We start from the raw sequence: 18704 nt of genomic DNA on the forward strand, positions 1-18704 counted from the left end.
CAGCAAATCCTGCTAAATTGACTCATTTCAAGTCTCCAGGTCCTCTCTCAGGTTCAGAAGTCAGGCCAGGGTCCAATCACTTGCTTCCTGCCCCCATAAGTATCTGCCTAAAGTGTCTCAGTCAAGGTGTAGCAGAGAAATTTCTAACACCCTGTGTGTCCATAAAAGAGGCTGACATCAACCCCCATTTCCCCTATCCTTACAAAGGCACTTGTTTTTACCTTCTGTGACATTAGGAGTGGACATGTCTGGGACAGATGGTAAATGGTATGTATGGGCCAAAAGAGTTTCATAGGATTGGGGGTAAGACAGTGTTGTGAGTCAGCTGATGCTCTCCCCAGGCACTTAGGGAAACCCACTCCTACCTTTAGTTTTGGTACTATGGATTTTGCCACCCTAACAGAGTTGCTCCACTGTTCCTAATTTCAGTTTGCCTTTCTATAATGCAGGATTGGAATCCATGCCCCAGACTTACAGGGATATTCTGAGCTCATCCATCAAGGCAAGGGCCTTGTATCACCACCACCTTGGGGAAATCTGCCCTGCCTTGCTTCTTAGAAGCTCACTCTAGGCTCAGGCCTCTCTATGTGTCTAGTGAGCCTCCCAAGGATAGAGAGAACCTTGCATAAGGGTATTATTGGGTGGGGTGCCCAACTACTCTGAAGATATGACTGTGGCCAGATTACCTCAGACCCAGCACAAGGAAATGGTAGAGAAAAGAAATATGAATAGCTTAAAGCCCTTGAACTCTGGGGACCCTTTTACCTTGTCTCCAGCCATCTCCTCAGAGGCTCTAACCCAGTAGTGGTTGTGGAGAGTAAAATGAAAGGTTGACCCTGAGGACACACTCTCCCCCTGGTTTCTGGGGGAAGGCCTCAGGCTATTCCAAGAGAAGGGCGAAACCCAACCTGATGGGATTGAGCAGCTCCCCAAAGAAGGCCTTACTTGACATGCTGGAAGAGGACTCCGTTCCCTGTGATATACAGTCTGCTTCCATCCAGCGTGCTCTCGATGCGGAGCTGTCCTAGCGCAGAGTCTGGGTACTTGACCAGCAGACCAAGGGCCATCATGTACAGTGGCTTCACAGACTCCAGACCGGCTGCACGCACCCCCTTTCCAGGGCTTGGGGGAGGACAGGAGGTCCGGGAACAGCCACCTGTGCGGGGGATAAAGGTGTGACTCCTAGATCCTTCTTAGGCATAGCTGAATTGGAGGCTATGGGTCTTAATTCCTCTAGCTGCCCCCAAGTAATACTTAAGTGGCTTAGAGGGAGGACGTCCTTGCATAGACCAAATGTGGATTTTCTCAACTTTAATTTTTTGTACTCTCAGTCAGGTTTAGAGGTCAAAATTATTTGTTGGGGGCTGAGGTTGTGGCTCTGCAGTAGAGCACTCACCTAGCAAGTGCAAGGCCCTGGGTTCAATCCTCGGCACCACATAAAAATAAATAAATAAAACAAAGGTATTGTGTCCAAATATAACTAAAAAACAAATATTTTTAAAAAATATTTATTGGTTGGTAAGGCAGGGTGGGGATTTATTTGCTCTATCACTAACATCTGAATTTCAGAAGTCTCAGAGCATTTGGCCTCAGCCTCTGCAGGAAGCTCCATTAGTTCCAAACTTTTCTAACTATTCAAGGGAAAAAAATATCAGCAACCGTAGCACAGAGCCAAATGAGAGACACAGGCTTCTAGGATTCACACAGTCCCTACTGTCTCCTTGGGTCTCCTGGGCAGAATTTTCCTCAGAGACATACTATGTAGAGCTACTTTTAGGTATTTGGGTGGCTCATGGGTGGGATCTTGTTCTTCTGCAGCCAGCACACAAGGTATAATCCACAGAACATAGTTGTCATAGCCTATAAAAGCCTGCAATAATGGGACAATGAGCAACCTGCCAGGGAATTTTCATGTATTATCTCCAATCCTCAGATCAACCCTGTGAGAGATTTAGTGCTATCATCTTTTCACAGCTAAATTGTGCCCTGAGGGGTTAACTAAGTATCCTCCCTTTGCCCAGTTTTTCAGTTTAGGGCAAGATACTCAGTACAAGTAACTGCAGAGCTAGGCAAGGCAGGGCTGGGTTTTTAAAAACATTTTTAGTTATAAATGGACACAATAACTTTACTTATTTTTTAAGTGGTGCTGAGGCTCAAACCCAGTGCCTCACATGTGCTAGGCAAATGCTTTACCACTGAGCCACAACCCTAGGACTGGGGTTTTGATGTCAGCTGTCCCTCTTTAGGGCTACTAGAGTTATCTCCCTTTTAGGATGCTTTATTAAAGGCTAACCCTGTGCTTTATATTGGAGGAGAGCCTGTCTACAAACACAAATCCATCTTTACATTTCTTGTGTGGAGCAGGTACTACTTTGCCCAACTCATAGTGATCCAAGTTCTCTGAGGATCAGAAGTTCTTGAGGGAGGGGGCTGAACTCATACTCTCAAGAGGGTTGTAAGGCCCTGGGACAGGCTCCTGAGACCTGCTGCAGAATGCAGCATAGGATGAGAATCCATTTGCCTGGAAAGAGGCTGGACCTGAAGACAGGGAATGGCCTCATTCCCATGGAACAAATGTCTGATGATGGCCAGACCAATCTGCATATGTGCAAGTCAGTCATTTTTTTTTTCAGCTTTGTTATTTGAGAAGGTTTTACATATTCTCAGAAGGCCAGCTGAGGTCCGCAGAGGTAGCTAGCTTCTAAAACATGCAAAGTAGCTTCCATGGATGAACAGGAATTGGGAAATGGGATGATGGAAAGCAAATCAAAACCATAAGATGAGGAGCAGCTGGAATGAAGCAGGGCTAGGAGCTTCATTCTGGCCTGAACAGAAGACAGGAAATACCAGGAATAGACAGAAACAGGCATAGTAGCCAATAGTTGTGAGAAATAGGGAGAAGGGAATTTGGGGTCTAGTGGGATGACTGAGGCATTGGTGGGAAGTTTGCCCAACTATTTCCCAGCTGTGCCTGGAAGAGAAGGTGGGGAGTAGAAGATGGATGCCACAAGTTTCAGTTACCTAGGATTTCCACATTTGAAGCCCTTGTATCAACTTGAGTGTTTACTGCCTTCTCTGGGCAGTAAACAGGATAGGTAGCTCCTGCTGCTACAAGCTTGCCTTAGGACCATCTCTCTCCCCAGGACATTCCAGCCTGGTTCCTTCATCCAGTCTGGGTTCTTCCTGCTCCATGCTGGGTAAGGATTCCTTTGGCCCTGGTAGTTGCCTCCTAACTCCATCATTGGGACACTGAGCAGATAGGGCATGCAGGATTTCAGGCAAAATTCCTATTCTTGGATTCTAAGTTAGAGCATCCACTTCACTCACCACCACCCCAAAGCCCACAATGGTAATGGGAGGGAAAACGTTCTTGGCTTCTCCAGTTCAAGTCCACCCAGACCCAGAATGTCAAGGGAAGGTGAGGGTTCCCAGGTGACATACCCATGTTCATCCGGTACAACCGTACAGCTTCCGTGAGCTCAGGAATTTCTAGAATTTCCACTTCAGCTTCTAACACATCTATGTTGGAGAAATTATCTGGTAGCAAAATCTTGTGTGAACGGAGAAAATTCACTTGAAAAACAAAGGGAAACAACATGAGTTAACAAGGCTACTTCTGATTTCACTGGAGGTACAGGTTCTGGCAGGTTTTTGGTTTTTCAACTTATCCTAGGTTCTCCTTGTTCTGGAACAATTTCTAAACATACCTGATCAGCTTTGATTCAGTGGCTTTCAAGGTGAAAGACCCCAAATTACTTTGCTTTCCTGTGTTTGGAATCCTGTGTTGGAATCCCAAGCCAGGCCCTTATGGTGAGCATACTGACTCTGAGACTTATCCTGTGAGTTTGACCCCAGAACGGTCATTCCAAAGGAGGGAGTTGTCTTGCTGCTTAGAGAGAAGGGGCCTGGCCAAGCCTGGGCTGGCAAGTGGCACTTGGAGTTTGTCCCTGCCTGGATTGCAGTGTGAGAGGCAGAGATGGAGCCATCTCTAATGTCCTGTGTGAATTAACCTGGAGATTCAGAAGCATATCACAGACAACTTCCTAGTGACTTGAATCTGAATGGCTGTGGTTCTAGACATTTGAGCCCTTGCATCAACTTGAGTGTTTACTGCCTTCTCTGGGCAGTAGAAGCTGCTGACTGCAGCTTGGAATCAGGGAGCTATTCCCTGATTCTGCTAGCTATCCCTAGCAGAGCTGGTCCTGAGGCAATGGGGAGAGGGAGCTCTTTCCCATGCAAGGTTGGAGATCTCATCCCTCCTTAGGTTACAAGCTCACACTGACCATTCTGCATGATTCTGGGAAAACTGTCACCATTCACCCTTCTTCCCTTGTATTCTGAGCAGGTAGGAACATCCCTTGAAACAATTCTATTTCCTCATTCTATTGTAAGAGGCACTTAGGCCTGGAACTCAGTTGGAGATATTAAGGGCAGAGAAAGAGTTCAGCTGAACACTCTGACCTTTACACTGACTTCTGAGGCCTCTGACATCACCTCAGGGAGCTTCAGTGCCTCTTTACAGTCAGGCCATCCCCAAAGAAATAGGAACTAAAATAACTCTGATCCAAGTGAGAGTCTGTACTGCAATGTGCTTGCCTCCAGAAAGACTGTGGTGCTTTTGCACCTCTGCCCAAGGAAACTCTGAGGCCCTATGCACCACACTGGGCATCTGAGGAGTATGGGATGTGGGGTGGGGAATGGTGGGTGGCCCCATCAGCCTGCTCCACCCATGGACAGAGCAATCACCAATGAAGCGGAACTCGCTGCACTCGCACTCGATCAGGGCCACAGTCTCAGCCAGCCACAGCAGGTTGTCTTCAGTCACTAGACTTGGATACTTGGCCACCAGGTCTAAGGGCAGGAAGCAGTAGTGCACTTCCTCTTCTGTGTCTAAAAGTGGTGTGTCCATGAGCCCCAAAGGTGCCTTGTCATGTAGGCCTGGAGGAGAACACACAGGAGGCATCACCTGAGACCAGGACTCTCATTATCCAGGGTTCCCAGAAGAAGCTGGAGAGACCACCCAGGAGAGTGCCTGCCACACACCTCCTTTCCCTCTCTCTCTTTTCAGATGTAGCCCTAAGGTTCAGAAGGAGTGAGGTGGGGACTAGAACATGGAAATCTGTTTTTTTCTATAGACATTGAAGGTCAATGGGATACATTGTAACATTTTGGCTTATGTACCCAAAGTCATTAAATTTATTTGTATATTTAGTTCTTTTTAATGGACCAAACCAACCACTGTGACTTATAGATAAAACATGATTTTGACTCTCCTGGAAGTTCAAAACCCATCAGTAATCATGAATGCCTTGTTCTGGTATCCCAGATTGGCTGACCTATGCTGCAAGGCACTCATCAGATAGAGATCACTTGGAGACATTCTTTGGTGGCTGGAGGTAACTTGAAAGGATGGTGAAGTTCCTGACTTCTGAGTGGGAGTGGAATGCATCCTAGCTTTGCCTAAGTGAAACCAGTGTATACAGGAAACAGCATGAAGGAGGATCTGAGCAGCAGTGAGCAAGCAGCCATGGAGAGGGCATGTGGTAGAGTACTAGGTCAAAAGAGATGACCAAGAGGTAGAGAAATCATCCAGAATGAACTCAAAGAGATGGGACTATTGGGACTATGGAACTATTCTCTGGATGGAAGTCCCTTCTGTTAAGGTGAGAAGAGGGGAAGCTGGTGTGGTCTTCAGAGGGGCCAGCCTATCTGATTGTACCTGTGAAGGCTGGGCTTTTTATTGGAAATTCTGAGGGTTTGCTGATACACTTCCAGGTTCGCCAGTAGTTCAAAGATGCTCTCTCAGCAACAGGTATATCTGCAGGCCGCACACGGAGGTGGTGTTTCCCTTCCTTCAGATTATCTAGAGTCTATGAGATAAAGAATATTGCTGCCTTGAAAATATGAACCTAGTAACCATCTATCAGTTTTAGAATGAATACCAGGAAAAACAGTATGTGACTCACTTTGGTAAAGTATTTTTAAATAAATCAACCCAATCATAAAAATGTAAAAATTTATAACTATAAGATGAAATACTAATATTCAAAATCCCAATGACTATATCTATCTTTTTCTTTTTAAAGTGTTGTAAATGGACAGAATGCCTTTATTTTATTTGTTTATTTTTATGTAGTGCTAAGGATAGAACCCAATGCCTCACACATGCTAAGCAAGCACTCTGTCACTGAGTTACAGCCCTAGCCTTCTCTGATTCTTTTTTAAAATTTATAAATAAAAGTTTAGCCAGGAGTGGTGGTGTACGCCTATAATCCCAGTGGCTCAGGAGGCTGAGGCAGGAGGATTGCAAAATTCAAGGCCAGCCTCAGCAGCTTAGTGAGACCTTATCTCAAAATAAAAAATAAAAAAAGGCTAGGGATGTGGCTCAGTGGTTAAGCACCCCTGGGTTAATACCTGTTACCTAAATAAATAAATAAAAAGGTTTATTTGGCTCATAGTTCTGAAAGCTGGGAAGTTCAAGATTGTGAGGCTATCTGGTGAGAGGCTTCTTGTTGGTGGGATTCTGCAGAATCTCAAGGCAGAGTGGGGCATCACACAGTGCGACAGAAAATCTATCTCTTCTCATTCTTGAAACAGTTTTTTGGTCTTATAATTTTATGTTGTATAATGGTAATTTATCTTGCAAAATCTAGGGAGTTAATTTATATTTAAACATTTAAAATTTGATTTTTTTTGCTATAATTTTTCTTTGATAGTTGAAAGACCTTTCCAATCTGTTCTCTTTGTGATTTGGTCATGGTGTTTATCCTAATTCTGGGAGGTGAACTAAGTAATGAGGCCAAGGTGTAATGTCACAGGGTTCCTCATTTTTCAAGTCACTCTCTCACACATTTGCTCATTTACCCTGATACAACTCTGTGAGACAGATGTAGTGTTTTACTGATGAGATAGTTGAGGTCAAAGGCTTTGAGGCTTGCCCAAGAGGCCTCCCAAATCTAGGGCAGCTTGGCTTAAAGGAGTCAGTGACCAGGGGTGGATGAGGCTGGAGTAGAGTACTACAACTAGGCAGGGCTAAAGCCCAGGGGAGAAGGTAGGCTGAGAGTCTTCATGCTGCATTAACCCAGGGAGGGACCTTTTCCTCCTTAATAATCCTGTAGGAAGTAGATTTTAACATAATATCAAGCTGATTTTTTTTTCTGACCCTACTCTAGAAAAAAATAGTATTTCCTATTAAAATTTTAGAAGCAGAAGGGTGACCTTTTTTTTTTAAACCTCTATTTATTTATTTTTATATGGTGCTGAGGATTGAACCCAGTGCTTCACATGTCTTAGTCAAGCGCTCTACTAAGCTAAAACCCCAGTCCTGGGATAGGTGACCCTTTAAAGGCACCATGACCAACTTTATCCTCTAAGAAATGGGCACATTGCCTCAGATTCAATATTAACAAAGGAACCTGCTTCTAATTCCTAGCTATACAGATGGGAAGCCCTTGTGAGGTTGCTCTTGGAAATCCTGTATGTTGAGAAGAGCCCCCTGGTGGCCACAGCAATAAACGGGCTTTACATAAGTGCTTAAGGTCTGCAAGAAGAAATGGACCAAAGTGGGAGAATCTTCCGCATTTTGATAACTGGATTATTTGTGGGAGACCTGGGCAATGGTGGAGTTGTGGGAAGTGTTTTCCTGGGACACTCAGCTATAGAGGACACACAGCACATGCATGGAACACTGGGAATCTGTCACTCATCTATTTGAAAAATATTCATTGTGCATTGCCAGGGCCAGGTCAGATATCGTGATTGGACTCAAAGAGATGTCAGCTTGGGTAAAGAAAGACATGAAGGCCAACAATTTACATATGCTGAGATAAGCTCTAGCATGAGTTTGAAGTTTCTGGACCTCCAGTAACCCTAGAAATTCTTTTTACGGCATTAGAAGGGGATACCAGCTTTCTGGTCCCTCAGGCCTGGGACTGCACACTGCTTTAGCTTCTGTGTCAATTTGTCAGCTATCCTGAGGAGGGAAATTGGGAAGAAAGGGGTTTCTGTTATGAGTGAGTAGTTGGCCTCCAGCCAAGAGGAATTATGGATACTGGGGATGTATCTCAGTCGGTGCTATAGCAGTTGCCTAACATGTGAGAGGTCGGGTTTGGTTCCCACCACTGAAAAAAAAAAAGTCTCACAGATGCTAGGAAGGCCAGAAGAGATTCTGCATCCATGGGTCAGCAAGAATACTGAGTTAAAATGAAGGATGACAACTTGGCAGAATTTGTGCTGAGAACTGAGACAAAAAGGAAAATGGTGACTGTACCTAGGAGGGACAAGGCAGGGCGGGGGGTTGGTGGGTAGAGATGTACACTCAGCTACTTGTGTCTGTGCCTTGAATGTGGCATTGTTGAGGTACACAGAGATTGAAGCAATGAAGAAGATTAATTGAAAGCAGTAAATAAGAACCAGAGAGCCCTGAAAGCTGGCTGAGGGGATTTCAAACAAGAGCAGAGGTCTCTGGAAGCTGGCAGAGGGGATCTGATTTGTCCCTTGGTTAAGAAAAACCATTTAAAGAAGGTTTCTTGACACCATCCAGTCAGTTAGCAAGTCCTATGACTCCATTTTTCTCCTTCTCCGTTTTCCCCTCATCTTAGTCTTTTGGTCCCCAGGCCCTCTCCACACTTGAAAGAGCCCAAATAACACTGTTTTCTTCCTTTCTTCCCCCTTTCCTTCCTTCCTCCTTCCCATCTTGCTCCTCTCCCCTCTTTGTCTCTCTCTCTCTGTCTGGCTAGGCAAGCATTATCCCTAAGTTACATCTCCAGCCCTGTCAACCACTGTTCTTAACCAACTATCTACCACTGTCACCCAGTCTCCCCAAGCTTCAAGTTCCCGACATGCAAAGTAGAGATAGTCAAATCTGGAAGGTACTATTGTAAGGATTAAAGGAAATAATATATTAATTTTCTTCCTCTTGGTGTTTGGATTCCAAATAACCTTTTTAGTCTCATCTCCCACATTATTTCTGTTTTCACTGCATAATCAGTGACACCAAATTCCACCAAACTCCAAAAATACTTCATGCTCTTTGATTCCTCCTCAGATTTATGAATGTTAATCCCTCTACCAGAAAATTCCTCTTTCCATTTCTCTGCTTGGAGAGCCTGGTACCTCCCCCAGCCAGAGGAGGTTATCCTTTGCCTTTGTTGCCAGACACCTGCAAGCTTTTTTTTTTTGCAGGTGTCTGGGTTAGATTCAGGCCAGACCTTCTCCCTATCCAGAGGTACCTTGGGGAGGGACTGGGTGATGCATCCCACCTTCTAGTCTAGAACCTAGCATGTACAAAGTGTCTTTAATGTTGTGATACATGAAAGAATTCATGAAAGGGTGAGTTCTCTAGACAGATACAGGGGAGCCCTCCCCCCAAAAAAAGCTGGCAGGGAGGTAGACTGTACTCATAAAACTAAGATCCCAAGTATCTAAAACCATAGGAAAAGCCAGCACAGGATTATAATGGGCAGAGCCTACAGAATTCAGAGAGAAGTGAAGACAGCAATTCCAACCTGGAAGCCAGAAAGAAGACCCTGAAGAATATGAAGAGATAAAGGACAACAGGGAAAGAGAACAGCAGGAAGAAAGGGCTCCACTTGGGTCTGACTGGTGGTGGACAGATAGACGATATGTGAAGTAGAGAAAAGAGTAGAAGTAGGAAGGTCCTAGAAGAGGCATCACCCCAACACCATGCTAAACAGACCACATCACAGGAATTTGAAACTGCCACTTACTTTACCTTCAGGTTCAAACCTCAAGACACAATCTCAGAGGGAAAACGGTAGTGTCTTTGAACAACTCTAAATTGACTACATGGGGAGGGGCCAGGTGGAGGAAAAGGAAATCTCTGTTCAGGACGATAATCTGTTTGAAGATGGCCCAGGATTCCCTATTTGGAGATGTGTGTAGTACCATGTGTATGCTCTGAGGTTGGTCAGTAATAACAGTCCAATAGGCTTGAGAGGAGATGTGCTAGTTGAGGGAAAAATGATCTATTTTATATAATTGACATTTCCATTTTCTGCTAGTTTCACTAGTGTAAGTGGGAGCAATGCCATTTTATCCAAGAAAGGAATGTGCAACAAAACTTAAAAAGAGAATAAATAAAGCAAATAAATTAATAAAGATTGCAATCACTATCAGTGTGGTCATGATGCATGTTGGATCCAAGGTGTCAGTTTGTTGGAGGCTCAGAACCCTTAACAAGGCTGTTTCCTGGATGCTCTCAGCTAATCCTTGCTCTGATTTCAGATATATAAGTCCTCTACTCACAGGAAGTCATTTGGGTGCTGTGAGAAACGACAGAAAGCATTCCCTCGCTCCTCACCTGCTTATTTGTGATTTGCAAGTCTCCTAACAGATTTAACTTTCCCAAGGTTTCAAGACTGTTTTGTTCTCTACTGTATTCACATCACCCAGAGCAGTGCCTGTGGTGTCTCAATGCATTTTTTGTTGAAAGAATCAATGAAGAACACTCCAGAAAGTCTGAGTTTCTAGCTGCCCTTTGGCTTTGCTGACTGAAGTTGCCACAGAGCATATCACTGCTGGTCTGTGGGCTGACTTTAAGTGCACTTTCAGCTACCTGAATGTTACTTCTAGGAATTTTACTCTTCATATATTATGACCTGGAAAGTTATTGGAGGGAAATACAGACCTGAATTCAGATGGCTAATTGCTAGCAGAAGGATGATTGATGTTGCCTTTGGCCTAGATAGTGAAAAAATATGCCAATCAGAAGCAACATAAAACTGATGGTGCAGGGGGGGTGTACTTTGCCAAAAGAGGGCTGACAAATGCATCCTGCTGGCAGAGCCTTGGGACTTAACAGAGGCTTTCCAAAGCAGCAGTAGTTCTTGGAAATGCCTTATGCTCTGATGTGGGATGCTAGAAGGAATGTGATGGTAAAGGAGCTTAAGTGGCTTGCAAATCCCTAGCTGCCTTATAAAGACAAGAGTGTCAGCACTGCTTTGAAGCTCAAGGGAAGCAGGGTTGGTAAAGCAACAGGATGCGCAAAGAACAGCTGCTATCAGCCAAGGAAGCCAAATAAGACACAACTCTCAGCAAGTCAAACTTGCTCCTCTACTGCTCGTTGCAGTCTCTCAGTCTGCAAAGATAGGTTCAGCCTTCTTCATTCTCAGCAGATGCTAGTAAACACTTCCAAATACAGGTACTGTGAAAGATGCTAGGAATGCAAACATGAAAAGAATGTAGTCCATCCATGGAGAAAGACAATGAATCCACGATCCCAACAAAATTAACACTGATATAACAGGGGAACTGACTTTTTTCCAAGAATAAAAAGACAAAAACTGCCTGGAAATGTCAGGCAAGGCTTCCTATGGGCCACATTTAGTTCAGATCTTTAAGATTTCTAGGAAGCATTCTAGGAAAAAGTAAACAGAAAGTGAAAAGGTATAGGAAGTAAGCATGTGGACTGCTTAGGGATGAGCTGAACTTCAGATTGTGGTGTACATGCACACGTGTGTGTGTGGTCATAAATGCACATACGTGTGTATGTGTTAGGATACGAACCAGGACAAGCAGATGGGAACATCTATGAGGACACTGATGTCATGTCCAGAGGTTTACACTTGAATTGTCCACTTACCCATACCATAGACTGCTGGGAAGAATATCTGCTGTTTATGTAATAATATCCTTCCTTTCCAAAATTACAGTAGTCATCTGTCCTCACAACACGAATGATAGGAAATATGAGAATGTCACTGGTCTATTAAAAGCATCATTTGTGTGAGCAATATAAAAACTCCCTGGCTCCCTTGAGCACAAGAAATTCAGGCATATTTGGGTTGCTTGCTCGTAGGAGATTGCCTACAAGTGGAACAATTTAAGGTTAAAAATTAGAAGTTCCCAGAAAGTGGAGCTAGGAATATAGCTCAGTTGGTAGAGTACTTACCTTGCATGCACAAAACCCTGAGTCAATCCCCAGCACCACAAACAACAACAACAACAACAAAAAGACACCACAGAAGTTCCCAGAAAGTGTGAAAATGGAAACATAAGGCTAGGAGTGTAGCTCAGTGGTAGAGGATGTGCTCAGTATGTGCAAGGCCCTGGGTTCGATCCCCAACACCAAAAAAAAAAAAAAAAAAAAAAAAAAAAAGAATAAAAGAAACATAAGTGGGATGTATTGTCAACATACTATGTCCTCAGTGGGATTTAAGGGGCCAATAAAAGGAAACTAATATTCTGCAATGAACCTTGAACTCTTGTGTGTGACATTGCAGTAGCAGCCTTGACTACCAATGAGATGAGACTGATGGCATGTGAAAGGCTGAGAATAGTTTATATTTAGGCAAAAAGGACTTCCCAAATTATACAGAATATACTGGGAAGCCTGCAATGTTAACATAGAACTGCAATGACTACTTTATATTTTCCCTATAGACAATAGACAACATTCCAAAACCTTCACATTCATAGATTTACATATCATTGTTGACTCCAAATTTATATCTTTAGACCCAATTGTTTCCATAAATTCCAGATCTGTACATACAGTGGCTTCTCACTATTTCTACATGGAAATACATTGCTTTTTCAGTGATTCCCAAACTTAACATATTAAAATCCTAATTTTCATATTTTCCCCCTAACCCTGCATATTCCTCAGACTCTACCATTCACCTGGTTGCTCAGGACAGAAACAAAGGAGCTGACCATTCTCTCATATCATAAATCTCATTCATAAGCAAACTTTGTGAGTTCTAAAATCAAGACATATCCTGGGGCTAGAGTTGTGGCTCAGTGGTAGGATGCTTGCCTAGTATACATGAGGCACTGGGTTCAATCCCCAGCACCATATAATAAATAAATAAACAACAAAAAAAAGGTATTAAAAATAACACCTTGTTTTAAAAAAAAGACATATCCATAATTTGCATCTAACTCCACTATTACCACATTAGACCAAACCATCATAATTTTTTATATATTTATTTTTTAATTGCAGTTGGACACAATACTTTTGTTTTATTTGTTTATTTTTATGTGGTGCTGAGGATCGAACCCAGGGCCTTGCACGTGGTAGGCAAGCGCTCTCCCACCTGAGCCACAACCCCAGCCCCAAACCATCATTATTTTTTTATCTGGATACTTAGGAAACTCAACTGGTCTTCCTGCTTCCTCCTTTGCCACTATAGGGGGTTAACACATTTTTTTTTCCTATGATAGACCAGGTACTAAATATTTTAGGCTTCACTAGCTATATGGTCTGTCAACTCAAATACTCAACTCCATGTTGTTGTAGCTCAAGAGTAGCCACAGACAATACATAAACAAATGAGTATGGCTATATTCTAATAAAACTCTATCAACAGACACTGAAATTTAAATTTTACATAATTTTTATATGACACAAAATAGTATTTTTCTTTTGAGTTTTTCCAACCATGTGAAAATGTAAAAATCATTCTTAGCTCATGGGCTGTACAAAAATGGTGTGTGCTGGATTTGGTCTATAGGCTATAGTTTACAGATTCTCGATCTAATATCAAAGCAGCAGACAATGATCTTTTTTTTACAACTTTATTTCACAGAGTATAAAACATACTTATTTAAAGTGTGCCATTTATTGTTTTGTTGTTGTTTTTTGGTACTATGGATTTAACCCAGGGGCGCTGAACACCAAAGCCACATCCCCAGCCCTTTTTATTTTTTGAGGCAGGGTCTCACTAAGTTGCTTAGGGCCTCCTAATTTGCTGAGGCTAGCTTTGAACTTGTGATCCTCCTGTTTCAGCCTCCTGTGTGGCTGGAATTACAGCCGTGCACTACTATACTCCACTAGTTTATTGGTTTTAGTATATTCTAAATATTTAATATATTCTCAGAGTTGTGCAACCATCACCACAATCTATTACAATATCCCCCTCAAAAACCTGTACCCTTAACAGTCATTGCCCATACTCTTCACCCGACCTTCCCTAGGGCTGAACTTCAGCCCTAAGCACCACTAATTTACTTTCTGCTAATATAATTTGCCTATTCTGCATATTTTATATAAATACAATCACACAACATGGGTCCTTTGTGTCTATTTTATATAGATAGAATGAAAATATTTGGCTTCTTTCACTTAGCACAATATTTCACTGTTCTGTTCTTCAGTCTTTTATCTCTACCTGACATTGTGTGGTTATATGGGATACTCCTATATCTCCAGAGTTTGAGTATGGTTGTTACTCAATACACAGTGTTATAATCAGAATCAAGACAATAATATTCTTTGAGTGAAACTTTTGGAAACAAAGTTACAGGATAGGAGTAGGGGTAGTGGTGGCAGATAGAGTGGAGAAAGGGACATAAAAGGGACGTGAGAGTATGGGCTGGGGGTGTAGAGTAGGGCTGTAGTGTGAGCCAAGGCACCTTTCCTCCAGAATCTGCTTATGGGCTCATTCTATGTTCCTTTCAACAAGGCCTACCATATTACAGATAATCTTGAATAAAATATGCCACTTGTTGAATGCATGGAAACTTCAGTTAGCAGGAGGCAAAGTCCTATTTCTATTGTCAGGGGCTACATCTGAAGGACTCTGCAGTGAAGAGCACTAACAGTTAAGAATATTTCAGATATATTCTGTGCGGTATAGTAGCAACTGGTCACATGTGGCTATTAACTCCCTTTAACTATGGTAGTCTGAATCTGAGATGTAAATATAAAACATACATTATATATATATTTTTTTGGAGAAAACAGAAAATGAAGTTTTATTGCTTTGCTAGCAAAGGAAAAACACAGGGGACTCCTGTCCCAGAGGCTATTATTCTGCCCATCAGCAGGGTCAGAGGGCTTTTAAAGAGGTGATTGGAAGGGTTACATTCCACAGGTTCTCTGTTGGGAGTTGTAATTCGCTCGTTAATTTGGATGATAGTGACATTAGATTTTGAAAACAGTGCAAAAACAGAGTGTAAAATAGCTCAATGTTAAATACTGATTACATGTTGAAATAATATTTTGAAAATATTGGGTTAAATATTTTTGCAGGGGGTATTGGGGATTGAACCCAGAGGCAATTAACCACTGAGCCACATCCCCAGAACTTTTTTATATTTTATTTAGAGACAGGGTCTTGCTGAGTTGCTTAGAGCCTCACCAAGTTGCTAAGGCTGGTTTTGAACTCATGATCCTCCTGCCTCAGCCTCCTGAGATGTTGGAGTTATAGGCTGTGCCCCTGTGCCTGGCTTGGATTAAATTTAATATCATTAATTTCCATTCACATTCAGGGTTATTATGCACAAAACTCAACTCACAATGGATCAAGGACCTAGGAATTAGACAAAAAAGTAGGCCCAAATCTTCATCATGTTGGATTAGGCCCTGATTTCCTTAACAAGACTCCTAAAGTGCAAGAAATAAAATCAAGAATTAACAAATGGGATGAACTCAAACTAAAAAGCTTCTTCTCAGCAAAAGAAACAATCAATGAGGTAAAGAGAGTGTCTACATTTTGGGAGCAAATTTTTGCCACACACATATTAGATAGAGCACTAACCTCCAGGATATATAAAGAACTCAAAAAACTTAACACCAAAAAAACCAAACAGCCCAATCAATAAATGGGCTAAGGAGCTGAACACACACTTCTCAAAAGGAGACATACATTAAATCAACAAATATATGAAAAAAAATGTTCAACATCTCTAGTAATTAGATAAATGCAAATCAAAAGTATTGTAAAGATAATATATCACACCAGTCAGAATGGCAGTTATCAAGAATACGGACAACAATAAATGTTGGTGAGGATGTGGGGGGAAAGGCATACTTATACATTGCTGGTGGGACTGCAAATTGGTGCAACCAATCTGGAAAGCACTATGGAGATTCCTTGGAAAACTTGGAATGGAACCACCATTTGACCCAGCTATTCCATTCCTTAGTTTGTGCCCAAAGGACACATACTATAGTGACATAGCCACATGAATGTTTATAGCAGCTCAATTCACAATTGCTAAACTGTGGAAGCAACCTAGATGCTCTTCAATAGATGAATGGATAAATAAACTGTGGTGTATATACACAATGAAATATTACTCAGAATTAAAAGAGAATAAAATTATGGCATTTGCAGGTAAATGGATGGAGTTGGGGAATATCCTGTTAAGTGAAGTAAGCCAATTCCAAAAAACCAAAGGCTGAATGTTCTCTCTGATAAGTTGATGCCAATCCATAATGGGGGGGGGGGACAAGGGAAAAATGGAGGAAATTTGATGGGGCAAAGGGAAGGGACGGGGTGGGGAGGAGGTATCGGGGCAGGAAAAATACTAGAATGAGATGGACATCATTACCCTAGGTACATGTATGACTGCACACATGGTGGGATGCTACATCATGTACAACCAGAGAAATGAAAAAATTGTGCTGCAATTGTGCACAATGAATCAAAATGCATCTGCTGTCATATATACCTAATTAAAATAAATTAGTAAAAATTCTCCTGTGTCTTTTTACTTTTTAAAATATGGTTATTAGAAAATTTTAAATAACACATGAAACTGGGTACAGTGATGCATGCCTATAATCCCAGCTTCTTAGAAGGATGAGTCAGGAAGATCACTTGAGTCTAGGAGTTCCAAGTCTGCATAAGTGACATATGAGACCTTATCACTTAAAAAAAAATTATGTGGCACTTACGTACATGGCTCACATTATATTTTTATTGTATCATCCCTTGTTTTTCTTAAAGCCCATATGAATAATGCCTGGAACCCAGAATGTTCTTCATAAATCCTGGCCGAATGCATTAAGTGGGGCTGGCTGACAGGGGTCTTCAGACTAAGGATTGGCAAAATCCATTTTCTCCAAGCAAAGTGTTTGTTCAATTGGGCAAAAATCTGAGTATCTGGATAGGCTTTAGCATGGGGAAAGTAGTGGAAATGTGTGAGGTTGTTGACTTACTTGAGGCATCTGTCGGTTCCCAGCTGTATTTACACTATGCTTCAGTGAATAAATATCACTTCAGCTTGGTCGCCCAAATGTTTATTTATTTGAAAACACCATTTTCAAGCATAAGCACTTGTTTCACAGACTGTTTTAAGAAGCAGATCCATACAATTCTTCAAATTCTACTGTTCTCACATCTTGGAACTTAGGAATCTGTTCAACTTATTGGCCTCTGAGTTGTTGCTTCCCATTTAGAAGTTGTTTTCCAAATGTATTTTATTTAAATTTGTGAAGTGAGGACAACAAAGGAGTTGAAGGAGTTAACTATTTGGGCTTGATGGGCACATACCTGCAATCCCAACTACCTAGGACACTGAAGCAGAAGAATCACAAGTTTGAGGCCAGCCCCAAACTTATCACAAGTTTAGTGAGACCCTACCTCAGAGAAATATAAAGGTCTGGGGATGTAACTCAGAGCTCTTGCCTAGAATGTGCTGGGTCTGAACTGGATCCCCAGCAAACAAACACCAATTTGCATAATATGCTTGCATTAAAAGAAAAGAAAATCGTTCTTTCAAAAAAAAAAAAGATTGTCTTAATTGCTTTGATTTTCTACAATGAACAAGTTTACTCCTTCCTTTTCCCCACAAAATGGTACACTGGCATAGGGCCATTAACGATCCTGACACATCAGGCCATTTAAGCGCTTTTGAACCGACTTGCAAGCAATTTTAATTCTCAATTTCTGAAGCAATTGAAAAAAAATTAAATATAACTGGGTAGCTTGAAAAAAATCAAAAGAAAGAAATAATATTACAACCTGCTCTGGAGTAAGTTAAAGCTTTCCTCCCCCTCCCCCTCCCCCTCCCTTCCCCCTCCCCCTCCTCCTCCTCTCTTCTTCTTGATATTCAAATATTAATTATTATTTTTTTAGGTCAGGATACATTCAATTTTAATTATTTAGGGATGGCTCAAAGAAATGGAACTATACCTTCACCAGAATATTAAAATTAAAAAAGTTCAAACTGGCTCACCTCTTCCTGAATATACTGTACTAGGAAGAGAGATGATCTTAAATTATCCATTGGAATATTAAAGAAACCTTGAATTTCTTTCTGGTATAAATCCATAGTAATGAGGCGGGTTACACCAGCTTTGTACATGTTGGAAGCCAATAATTTAGAGATGATGGAGCCTTTTCCTCATCTTCTACTGTTTGAGACAGTCTGGATGACTAAAGATGACATCTTTCCCCCTCACAACTCCTGAATCTGTACTCTTTGTTTCTTGGCCAGTTTCCTGGTAAACCTGCACTTTGCCTATCACCAACCCCAGCCGCTCAGAAATTTTCTTTGAAAGCTCCATACAGGATGAATTAGAATTTGCTGAAAACGTCACCAGACCTCCTTTGGTGATGTTCATCTTAGTTTCTAATTTGGGTTCACACGAAACATCAAAACCTTTTGGTTTTCCAATTCTTGGAGCAAGAAAGGTGGAGCTGAAGAGCTCAGTGTTTCACTGTTTGCTGCTTCAAGTCAATTATGGATAACCTCCTTTTATTCTATGACAACAAAATTCCTCTCTCCACCCTCGAAGGAAGAAATGGCGGGCTCTCCAAGGGGTGTCTCTGAGAGCAAAATGGCAGATCTATTCACAAGAACTGCATGTGCAGTGACTCATTAAAGGTTTTTGATTTCCAGATGTATAGCAACTTTTAAAAAAATCTTTTTTTAGTTATAGATGGACACAATATCTTTATTTTATTTTTATTTATTTTAGTATGGTGCTGAAGATCGAACCCAGTGCC

At 41.8% G+C, this 18704-nt stretch overlaps 1 protein-coding gene across 1 annotated transcript in view; it reads right to left on the minus strand.

Moving 5' to 3' along the window:
- Window positions 1-18704, minus strand: part of KCTD19 (potassium channel tetramerization domain containing 19) — a 29945-nt gene that overhangs the window by 7040 nt on the left and 4201 nt on the right. The window contains exons 3-6 of the mRNA XM_081274983.1: window positions 5720-5870; window positions 4747-4938; window positions 3442-3573; window positions 946-1156 (exon numbers count right to left, since the gene is read on the minus strand). Of these exons, the coding sequence (XP_081131109.1) occupies window positions 946-1156; window positions 3442-3573; window positions 4747-4938; window positions 5720-5870 (686 nt within the window). The remainder of the gene's footprint in view (window positions 1-945; window positions 1157-3441; window positions 3574-4746; window positions 4939-5719; window positions 5871-18704) is intronic.

The sequence above is a fragment of the Spermophilus citellus genome, assembly GCF_964194105.1.
Source record: "Spermophilus citellus genome assembly, chromosome: 18".
NCBI classification, from domain to species: domain Eukaryota; kingdom Metazoa; phylum Chordata; class Mammalia; order Rodentia; family Sciuridae; genus Spermophilus; species Spermophilus citellus.